General features: G+C 38.9%; 1 protein-coding gene across 7 annotated transcripts in view; it reads right to left on the reverse strand.

Moving 5' to 3' along the window:
* The window catches only part of LOC130369116 (uncharacterized), a 163,976-nt gene that overhangs the window by 45,554 nt on the left and 106,217 nt on the right, over nucleotides 1-12,205 (reverse strand). For all 7 annotated transcript variants that reach the window (XM_056573892.1, XM_056573893.1, XM_056573898.1 and 4 more), the window contains exons 11-13: nucleotides 6,546-6,609; nucleotides 5,149-5,215; nucleotides 2,238-2,284 (exon numbers count right to left, since the gene is read on the reverse strand). In XM_056573892.1, coding sequence (XP_056429867.1) covers nucleotides 2,238-2,284; nucleotides 5,149-5,215; nucleotides 6,546-6,609 — 178 coding nt within the window. The remainder of the gene's footprint in view (nucleotides 1-2,237; nucleotides 2,285-5,148; nucleotides 5,216-6,545; nucleotides 6,610-12,205) is intronic.

The following is a 12,205-nucleotide window of genomic DNA, read 5'->3' on the forward strand; positions in this document are numbered from 1 at the left end:
GCGCTACCTATAACGCTGCCGGACACAGGAGATACAGACCTTCACTGCCGGAGGCCTGACACCTCCGTGCCACATCACCGAAACAGCTCCTCTGCCGATACCAGCAATACCAGCGGTCGCAAGAGTGGTGAGTGGTGCTGTGCACCGGACTTTGTTATCCTTCACATCTGTGAGACAGTTTGTTACACTGCACTACCATCGGCTGATTCATTGAGATTGGACACTGCAACTGTTACAACAAGCCGTTATTTGACAGTGTATTTGGCTATCGGCATCACATCGTGCTTATAAGAGACTGAGCAGTTAAGCACACTGTTAACTGATTATTATTGATGCCAACATTGGATGAACTATAGATGCAAGTTTTATTTTATTTTATTCTCTCTATTGAATTATCAATTCATTGATTTTATACATTTTTATTATTCTACGCTGCGCCTTTTGTCCCATGCAAGGGCCCTGCAGGGACACTAGATACCAGCGAATAACATCACCTTTAATAAATATATTATATTTTTTCAATTAATATCTGGATCTCCATCTATTCTTATTCTTTATATTCCACTAACTTTCTTTTACATATACCTTGAGGACTGGTACCTAGTTGATTTATCAACTAAATAGTTAATTTACAAATCTGTTTAACTTTCTGGCACCAGCTGATTTAAAAGAAAATGTTTTCCAGTGGAGTACCCCTTTAAGATTTTTAAATAGAAGTAATTTACAAATCTGTAAAACTTTCTGGCACCAGCTGGTTTGAAGAAATTCGTTTTTCTCAGGAGTACCTCTTTAAGGTATGGTTGTTTAATAGACTAATAGGCACCACAATCTTAGTTGGAGTTGCCCAAACTGGACTGTGTATTTCATAATGCTATGCTAAGTACATATTATTACATTTGGTGATAGAGTTGTTGAGGATATCTTTCTAGATCTTCTACTAGTTTCATAAAAAGAAGAACTTGCATATCTTCTAGCTAGAGAGGAGCGAATTTACAGTAAATTCAATTCGTCACGAACTTCTCGGCTCGGCAGTTGATGACTTTTCCTGCATAAATTAGTTCAGCTTTCAGGTGCTCCGGTGGGCTGGAAAAGGTGGATACAGTCCTAGAAAAGAGTCTCCTAGGACTGTATCCACCATTTCCAGCCCACCGGAGCACCTGAAAGCTGAACTAATTTATGCAGGAAAAGTTATAAACTGCCGAGCCGAGAAGTTCGTGACGAATCAAATTTACTGTAAGTTCGCTCATCTCTACTTCTAGCTCTAGCCCCGGCAGTTACAATGCTCTTATGCCAACAGATTAATTATACTCTAATTCCTTAAAGGGGTTCTCCACTGCCTTAACCTACTTTTGGCAGTTAGTTAGTTCTGTGGCTATATGTTATTATGGCTTTTTTTCATGTTGCTAACGGTTCTGTATGTGGTGTTTTACTTACCTTTTTACCAGACCCGGAAGCTGGTTTCTTCATTTGCTTCCTGCCTAGCCTCGACCACTTTTTTCCTTTTCTTCCGCCGCCATCTTGCCACCGGGACGTCACCGTGGAGGGTGGTGTGTTGGAGGCCGGCCTGCCCCTCGCTCCGTACGTGCCCGCCTCCCGCGCGACGGAATCCTCTGTCGTCATCAGCGCGCACCCTCCTTACTTTCAGCTTCTTCTAAGCTGAATGCGGATTGGGCTGCTTTCGGCGAATCGGATGCCGTGATGGGCGCATGCGCAGTTGGTCCTTGCTCCGGAGGATCATCTGCGCATGTGCCATAGTGATGTCAGCACTATCCGGAGCGAGGACCAACTGCGCATGCGCCCATCACAGCATTCGATTCACCGAAAGCAGCCCAATCCGCATTCTGCTTAGAAGAAGCTGAAAGTAAGGAGGGTGCGCGCTGATGATGACAGAGCATTCCATCGCGCGGGAGGCGGGCACGTACGGAGTGAGGGGCAGGCCGGCCTCCAACATACCACCCTCCACAGTGACGTCCCGGTGGCAAGATGGCGGCGGAAGAAAAGGAAAAAAGTGGTCGAGGCAAGGCAGGAAGCAAATGAAGAAACCAGCTTCCGGGTCTGGAAAAAAGGTAAGTAAAACACCACATACAGAACCGTTAGCAACATGAAAAAAAGCCATAATAACATATAGCCACAGAACTAACTAACTGCCAAAAGTAGGTTAAGGCAGTGGAGAACCCCTTTAAATTTATTGATATTTTCTAAAACTAGAAAAATAAGGAATAACAATTGTAGCTTACTTGTTGTACATTCTTGCCATTGTTCCTGGATGGCTTATTTCATACACCTAGAAGAGTAAAGAAAATATTTTCATTGTTTGTTTCTTGCCATTATGTAACACACCAATGTGTATTACAAATATATATAGTGTTATTATCTACATTATATAAAAATATTTAGCAAATACCAATGCGCATTGAGGACAATTTTCAAGAGCTATAAGTATTTTACTTTTCTATTCACATGCCCACATGAGGGCTCGTTTTTTGTGTGACCAGTACTTTGTAATGATACCTTTCATTATTTGTGTGTGTGTGTGTGTGTGTGTATGTGGAGGTTAAAAAAAAAAAAAAAAGCAGAGCCCTTTACAGTAATACTGACTCATTATCTTTTTTATGAGGGTCAATTCCATGAGAACGATACCTATATTTTCATAGCTTTTTATTTTTACCAAAAATTTGTATGCTTAAAAATTCTGATATATGATATGACCACAAATCAGCAATTCTGGCAGGTATTTTATTACAATAACCCTGATATATATTCGGGATCATAAACACTATGTTTTAATAGTTCAGACAATTCGCACACAGCGATACAAAATGTTTATATATATATATATTTTTTTTTGTAAAATGGAAAAAAGGAGGCTAATTTAAATTATCATTAGGCAATGGGTTTTTATATATTTTTAAAATCTTTTATTATTATTTATTTTACATTTTTTAAGCCTTCATAGGGTACAATTTTAAGCATCATTGGATTGCTTATACTATTCAGTGCTATGCAATATCGATGCTATGCCATATCAAAGTTCTGCTAATACAGTCTGCCTGAGGCAAACTGTACATAATGGGGGGGGGGGGGAGATCAGTGGCATAGAAGTAGTCATTTTAACTCATCGGACACCAGCAATTGCACCCCTTTCCCATTTGCTTTTATATGCCGTGATGGACATTGATCATGGAGATAATGGCGGGCGTTAGCTTGATCGCTGATGTCCATCATAAGGGGTGAGTCCTGGCTGCTAATATCAGTCGGTCTCACGAATAGTGGTTAATCTGACTATTTTTAACCAGAGAAAAAGCTATGAAAGCTGCAGATTTTCAGCACAGGTGTTATACTGTATATTTGCTAAGTGTGAGCATTCCCTTATGATGAACAACATTTTGCCCCATGCATCAATTTCTCTTTTAGAAATAGCATGTACTTGGTCTCTAGTCTGTTGGTGACTCATATAGCTCTGCTTTCTTAGTAGTTTACCGAAATACTCAATGGTCTTTAGAAATGTAGGTGATGTATTCCGGCACAGTTGTAACCCATGAGCTCTATAATATTTTGAATGTATCCGTGAACCATTAAAAATAAAAATAATTTCTTAAAAGCATAAAATCGCACTTCTTTCAAGAGATAGCATACACTGACAAACTTGAATATGTAACTTTAGCTTTGAATAAAATTGATGCATCTTTGTTAGTGCAAGTGTATACACTTACTTTCAAAGTACATACCGTAGCTATAGCTAATACTATGCCCCTTTAGCAATATCAAGGTTAATGATGTTCTTCCCCATATGAGATCTACTAATGTGTAATGAACCATTCATGGTACATTGAATATATCATCTAGTAAATCAGCTGGGATACTCTAAAAGAAGGCATCTGTGATGAAAGGACATCTAGCCAGCAGTTAAGTACTTGTACTTGTAATTAGAATCAAGAAACCTTAATGTACTTAATGCCGAGCTTGTTGGGAAATGCTAAATATTCAGTAGTGTTATTAAACAGAATCAAAATTAACCTGCTATTTTATTGTAACTGTGAACTTTACAACCATGAACCTTCATCATCTAAAACTTGAGGTTATTTGCAGGTCAAGAAGATCACTAGGGTCAAGAAGGCAGTTTACCCCTAGTAGTATAGCTTTTTTTTTTTAGCTGACTATACATAATCCATTTCATAGCCTAACAACCAATAAATAAATATAGAGCTGTGTTTGCTGCATATAAACTATGAAGGTAGAAATAAAAATATATAAAAACTATTCTGCCTCCATTGACTTATATAAAGCAAGTAAAGCTAGATAACAAGAAATATAACTGTTATCAAAACAGAAGAAAGGCAACTTTTCCCTGATTCACTGTTCTCTTAATATTATCATCAATATCTTCTTGGAAGTAGGATCCAAATTCATAAATATGTGAGTAAAATGTGTTGAGAGGTTATTTGTGAATCTGTAAAGTGTAAATTAAAGTAAGGATCTCCGGCACAATATTTTCTGGACATTTTGTAAGTTTACCTATTGATAAACACTGTGCTCAACTGTACATTGCATTCTATTACCAACAGATTGATTTTGGTATAGTCTCCCTTAAATACCTCTTAAAACAAAGATATTATTGTTTATAGTGCATTTTACATTTCATTATTGGTTTTCAGCTAATATCTGACCTGATAAATAAAATAAAATAATGAAAAAATATTTTATTTGTTTTGCTCAAAAATGCTGGCTGACATTTTTTGTGGTGCTTTTTCCATGTGATTCTCTATAGAACTTGAAAAATGGCAAAGAAAAAAAAACACTATCAAACCACATGTAAAAATGCTATGAAAACTTTTGAATTTCATATAATTTTTCTTAAAGCAATTTATAGCGATTAGCCATGAAAATTCATCCCTTGTCAAAATAGCACAGATCCTTCACTCTTTTCCTCTTTTTTCATACCTCTATCACAACAATGTGATAGAGAACTAACTGTTAGCATGCTGCCTTATATATCTCCTAACAGGTGACATTGTCATGAGATAATTAATGTTGTTTCCTTTGTCATTGTTTTTAATGTTATGCCTGATCAATGTACAGTCACAAATATTACATTTACAACAATTAATCTAAATATAATAATAAACAAAGATATAGATATATACTCACAGAAAAACCTGTTGTTTCCAACATTTTCTGATAACCATACCTCTTCTGAATAGAGGATCTTTGTGTGCTGAAAGGAAACATAGCATGATATGGTCAAGCAGGTGAGCAAAAAAAATAAAAATAAATAATAAATACTATAATCTTAGTCACTAAAATATAAAAAATTGCCACAAAACATAAAGATACAATGTGGTCAAAGTTGGATGCCTAACACTAGTGTTTGAACCAGGAGAGGGGGGCAAGGATTAGACAGGGAAACTGTGCCCACACTAATCTCAACTTGGAAATTCCCTCAATAAAGATATATTTCTACCTCATGGGGTGCCCGCCTCATTAACAGGGTTGCACCAACTATGGTGATGGTCCCATCCTGATGTGCAGTGAGTGAGAAAACAATATATGGGGGAAAAGGGAGGAAGTTTCTATTAAAACATACAGTGATGAGCATGGATATCTGTTTACTCTGGGACTGGCTATAGCAGTGGCCACAACAGTCAATATATTACCTTGGGAACAAGCAATATAATATTTTGGGTACAGTAAGTTGATCACTAGTGTTCACAGATAATTATATTGCACAACATGTAGATAGAGCTTATTATTTCCTATGCGTTTCACTTGGAAAAGAGATGCCAAGCCCATCAGAGAAAAACCTAATGGAATCTGTGACAAAATACAGAAAAATTCTACTAATACATAGATGAATTGTACTTCACGTTATACGGTACATAAGGCATTAAAGGGGTTATCCACCATAAGGTGATTTTAGTACATACATGCCAGACAGTAATGGGCATGCTTAGGAAGGATCGGCGCTTGTCTTGGGGCTAAATGGCTATGTTTTTAGATTACCATAATACTGTGGCTAGCTTTTTGTGAACTAGTATTTCCTGTTTGAGTTTCCTTCTTTGCCTACAAATCCCATAATTCCATATTCCTCCCTCCAACACATCGGTCACCCCACCCACTGAAACATAAATGAACTGGATCCATTCAAAAGATCTGTGTTTTTCAATCAGGGTGCCTACAGCTATTGCAAAAATACAACTAGTTGCAGATTGACAGGCTCCCATCAACTGACCTGTGAGTCAGGTCTCGGCCGCATTGCAACCTGGGAAAAATCTGAGACAACAGTAATTTTGTATGCTGTTAAAAATAAATATTGGGGTGAAAATCACATAAGAATTGTGAGAAAACCGTCACACACAGGTACAGACACTATATTATGAACTGCACTAACTTTACAGCCCTTGTAGCACAGTCAAATAAAAAAAAAATCTGGAATACCCCTTTAAATACTTTTTGTAGGATTCCTGTAAGAACATTATGCACACTTTTTGTAAATGGTTATTAACAGAATTAATAATTAATAAGCTGTGCTTTCTGTATTGCTTTACCTTAAACATACAGTAGACCCTTCACAGAATTGATCTATGTTTTTCATAGCTGGTATCCTGTTTCCTGGAAATATAATGTATGGGATATCAAAGGTGGCTGTGTTGTCATTCACATATGGTATTATAAAAAAAATATAAAATAATTTGTAATATACAATGGCTATGTTATAATCTTAATAAATCTCATGTATATACGTAACTAGCTTGCATTTATGAAAATACTAAACAAGCAGCCTATATGCAATTTTTTTTTGTGGCTGGAAAATTAGCAGTAAGGGAATGTCACTATACGAGGGTAAGCTATCATAGGATAATAAGAAAATAGTATAGCAAATTTGAGAGAAAGAAAGGCACTCCGGTGCTGCTCAATTCTTTTATTGGAAAGGGCAAACTTTATTCAAGCATGAGACGCCAAGCTGACATAGATAGTATGATTGACAGCTGTTTGGCGCCAATCACTGGTGCTTCTTCTTCTAATGAAGTGCCAGTATTTGGAGTGAAACGGCTGTCAATCATACCATGTCCGCTTGGCGTCCCATGCTTGAATGATGTTTGCACCTTTCCAAAAAAAAGAATTTAGCAGAGACCGGCCTGCGAATTGTGAGTGCCTTCCTTTCTCTCAAATTTGTTGTGAATCTACTGAAATCTACCACAGCTGACCGGCCGAATTTACTGCATGACATGCTGCATATGTACCCAAGTAACCTTGCGTTAGTAGGCTCATAGTTTTACTGCCGCCTCCTGTGTCTATAGACTGTAGAAAATAATATATTGTTCCTATGTTTTACTGTATTTAGGGTTTACCTAAATGTTATTAACAGAAAACAATCATCCTGTTCGCCCTTTCTCTTCCTGGACATGTAAGTGCTCAGTAGGTGTAAGCACTCACGTGACCAGCCCCAATGAATATTCAAATTAAGCCGGAGGGGCCTGCCTCTAGCTTACAATTCAGAGAAGATAGAAGCGGTTTTTCAGTGGGACATATCTCGGGACCAAAGATACCTATAGTAGTCAGTGAACCCTCATCGGTATCCTGTTCACCCACACTATAACCCAGTGTATTGGGTTTAGTGTGGGTAAACAGAATGACCATTTACCTTTAATGTAAATGACAAGAGGCTATGCTCTCAAATAAAGGAGTTCATCACAATTCTAATAGTGAAGTACAATCGTCTTTTTTTGTCTTATTATAAACATGAATCAGGGACACAGCTTCCCTTTATCAAATACCAAAGATAAGAACATGGCTGCAACTACTACATTCACACATACATACAAATGACTGAATTTGGCAACAAAGTATCTCATTGTTTCAAAAATGGACTGGAAATGCATCACAGAAAGCTACAAAATAAACTCCAAATACATGTGTGATAATATGGGTCACAATGTAAAATAAAAAGTAATATACTGTAAAGAAGCAAAGGCGTTTTTCACACATGCAAAGAAGGATGAAGATATGATGGAAGGATATAGGCATTGGTCACACAACAATAGCACCTCACTCTTATCAAATTGGATAGCTAAAAATTATGCAAAAAAATAAGAACAAGTTTAGGGTTCAGCAGTTTATGACAAGCATCAGGGGTTGACACATCGCCTGTGCAGCCAGTTCAGCTACACAGGGGCCCAGCGTGTGAGGGGGCCTGCCGCCCTTTCATACTAGTGAGCGCAGAGGTTGCACTGATGGAGCCCTGAAGAACCTGTTGCTGAGCGGCAGCAGCAGCAAGGAGGTGGAACAACAGGTGCAGTAGACGTCCTGAAAGTAAGACTATATTAGTCATAGCATAAAGAAAAACAACTAGGATAGTGGAGTAGTGGAGGGGGGGGGGGCTGCCCAGCCTGGCATTATAGGATGTGCAGCATTACTTTCATTATGCTGTATATCCTCCACAGAGCTCCGTCCTGCTGTTGGGTCCTAAAGGAGGGGAGGGATTCTCCGAGCACACATCACACAGCAGACTAAGTGTAGGAGACTGAATGCAGAACTGTCTGTGCCCCCTCCTCCACATGGCAACAGAGGTCCTGACCCCAAGCACTGCTGTCCAGGGATGGGAGAAGTCATTGGAGGATCCTGTCTGTGTCACAGAAAGTTAGTATAGCTGGTGTATGTATATTTGTGTAAAGGGGTGTGTGTCGCTTGTAAATAGGCGTGTGTGTGTTTGTGTGTTTCTTGTGTATAGGTGTGTGCGTGTAGCTTGTTTATAGGTGAGTGTGTATGTATATTTGTGTAAAGGGGTGGGTGTGTCTTGTGTATAGGTGTGTGTGTATCTTGTGGATAGGTGTGTGTGCATCCTGTGGGTAGAAGTGTGTGTGTGTGTATCTTGTGTATAGAAGTGTGTGTGAGTATCTTGTGTATAGAAGTGTGTGTGAGTATCTTGTGTATAGAAGTGTGTGTGTATCTTGTTTATAGGTGTGTGTGTATATATTGTGTATAGGTGTGTGTGTTTGTATCTTGTGTATAGGTGTGTTTGCGTGTTTCTTGTGTATAGGCGTGTGTGTATCTTGTGTATAGAAGTGTGTGTGAGTATCTTGTGTATAGAAGTGTGTGTGTGAGTATCTTGTGTATAGAAGTGTGTCTGAGTATCTTGTGTATATAAGTGTGTGTGTGTATCTTGTGTATAGGTGTGTGTGTATCTTGTGTATAGGTGTGTGTGTGTTTGTTTCTTGTGTATAGGCGTGTGTGTATCTTGTGTATAGGTGTGTGTAGCTTGTTTATAGGTGTGTGTGTATGTATATTTGTGTAAAAAGGTGGGTGTGTCTTGTGTATAGGCGTGTGTGTATATCTTGTGTATAGGCGTGTGTGTGTATCTTGTGGATAGGTGTGTGTGTGTGTCTTGTGTATAGAAGTGTGTGTGAGTATCTTGTGTATAGAAGTGTGTGTGAGTATCTTGTGTATAGAAGTGTGTCTGAGTATCTTGTGTATATAAGTGTGTGTATCTTGTGTATAGGTGTGTGTGTATCTTGTGTATAGGTGTGTGTGTTTGTATCTTGTGTATAGGTGTGTGTGTGTATCTTGTGTATAGTTGTGTTTCGTGTGGATAGGTGTGTGTATCTTGTGTATAGGTGTGTGTGTATCTTGTGTATAGGTGTGTGTGTTTATCTTGTGTATAACGTGTGTGTGTATCTTGTGTATAGGTGTGTGTGTATCTTGTGTATAGGTGTGTGTGTTTGTATCTTGTGTATAGGTGTGTGTGTGTATCTTGTGTATAGTTGTGTTTCGTGTGGATAGGTGTGTGTATCTTGTGTATAGGTGTGTGTGTATCTTGTGTATAGGTGTGTGTGTTTATCTTGTGTATAACGTGTGTGTGTATCTTGTGTATAGTTGTGTGTATATTGTGTATAGGTGTGTGTGTATCTTGTGTATAGGTGTGTGTGTATCTTGTGTATAGGTGTGTGTGTTTGTATCTTGTGTATAGGTGTGTGTGTGTGTGTGTATAGGTGTGTTTGTGTGTTTCTTGTGTATAGGTGTGTGTATCTTGTGTATAGGTGTGTGTAGCTTGTTTATAGGTGTGTGTATGTATATTTGTGTAAAGGGGTGGGTGTGTCTTGTGTATAGGTGTGTGTGTATCTTGTGGATAGGTGTGTGTGTATCTTGTGTATAGAAGTGTGTGTGAGTATCTTGTGTATAGAAGTGTGTCTGAGTATCTTGTGTATAGAAGTGTGTGTGTATCTTGTGTATAGGTGTGTGTGTGGATCTTGTGTATAGGTGTGTGTTTGTATCTTGTGTATAGGTGTGTGTGTATCTTGTGTATAGGTGTGTGTGTCTTGTGTATAGGTGTGTTTCGTGTGGATAGGTGTGTGTATCTTGTGTATAGGTGTGTATCTTGTGTATAGGTGTGTGTGTGTTTATCTTGTGTATAGTTGTGTGTGTATATTGTGTAAAGGTGCGTATATCTTGTGTATAGGTGTATGTATCTTATGTATAGGTGTGTGTATCTTGTGTATAGGTGTGTGTGTGTATCGTGTATATAGGTGTGTATATCTTGTGTATAGGTGTGTGTGTACCTTGTGTATAGGTGTGTGTGTATCTTGTGTATAGGTGTGTGTGTCTCTTGTGTATAGGTGTGTGTACGCGTATTTTTTGTATAGGTGTGTATATATCTATATATGTATATATACATACATACACACACATGGATGTGTGTGTCTTTGAGAAAGCATGTAATTGTTTTTTGAACATCCATGGTACTATAATTGCAAGGCTGGGTTCACACTTGCATCAAGTGCTTCCATCACTGGTTCCATCAAAGATACAAGATAAAATGTGCTATTTTATCACCCTGGTTGGTAAACAGTGTTTACCAATCAGGGTGCCTCAAGCTGTTGCAAACTACAACTCTCTGTCCGGGCATGCTGGGAGTTGTAGTTTTGCAACAGCTGGAGGCACCCTGCTTAAGAAACACTTTTGAAATCTTCATGTGGGATATTGGTCTGTGTACAGCTACTTCATTCAGTATCCATATGTTAGTATTATCCTATCACTATATGGTGGTGATTGTAGTGGTAATAGTGTGATGCAATTATTTGTACTTTTGGATAGTGGTGAAATTGTTATCTAGGTCTTTGTAAAGTGGTTGTTATTATTTATGCACTGCAGTAATAATATATTGTCCTGTTATAGAGGCATTCATTTATGTTAATAAACCCCAATCCCTGTGAAAATCCCCCCGCATCATACCTGGAGAGTGGCGATGCATACACAGAATGCATCATCATTATCTTACATTCATCACCTCTGATTTGGATAAAAAAAAAATTGTCCTGAAAACTTATTTTGTGCTCCGATGGTACTCACTTGGTGCTTAGGTGTGGCGTACTAAAATAATGCCAACTGCTGTGTAGACATAAATCCAGCCCTGCATCAGCCCCCCTGGTGGTAATGATAGTGGTCATGGTGTGGTGAAATTATGTGTCCATTGTATAGTGGTGATAATGTCTCTGTATAGTAATTTTATTCAGTATCAATATGGTAATATTATCCCGTCATTATATGGTGGAAATGGTAGTGGTCATAGTGTTGCGGTATTATCTGTCCCTTGTATAGTGGTATAACCGTCTGACTGCTTGTGCTGCTGCTGAATGTCGCATGAGGTGCTAGGCCTCTTTTTTTTGCTACCGCCTGCCAGTGCCACCATATAGGTATTTAAACAGCAAAAAGTGGAAATCTTAGGATCTCCACATAACAGCTAACTACCTACCTTCCCCCACTTTTCCCCACAATTTTCTGGGCTTGCCTCGAGTGCAAAAGGAACTAACTACAGTTCTGAGAAGTGCTACTTACCCCTCTGGCCTCCCCCTCCTCCCTGGTCTCCTCTAGACTGACTGCGTACAGCATGCACTATGACCTGACGCTGTACGCAGTGAGGTCATGTGAATGTGCAGAGCGGGCTATTGGAGACCAGCAGGGAAGGCGCTCACTTCGGGACACCCTGGCGGACATGGAGAGCAGCAGAGCAGGAGAGGTAGGTTTTTTCTATTTATTTTTAGTCTGATCTGAGGTCTGATGGGATTGTCTATCACTGTCTCAGAGTATCAATATGGGGGGCCTGAATGAGCTGCAGCATATGGGGGGCCTTAAAAAAAATAATTAACAACTGATATGGGTGGGGGCCCCCCTGAGCAAGTTACATATGTGGGTCCAACTGAGTATGTGATAT

Source organism: Hyla sarda, chromosome 4 (genome assembly GCF_029499605.1).
Source record: "Hyla sarda isolate aHylSar1 chromosome 4, aHylSar1.hap1, whole genome shotgun sequence".
Classification (NCBI taxonomy): Eukaryota; Metazoa; Chordata; class Amphibia; order Anura; family Hylidae; genus Hyla; species Hyla sarda.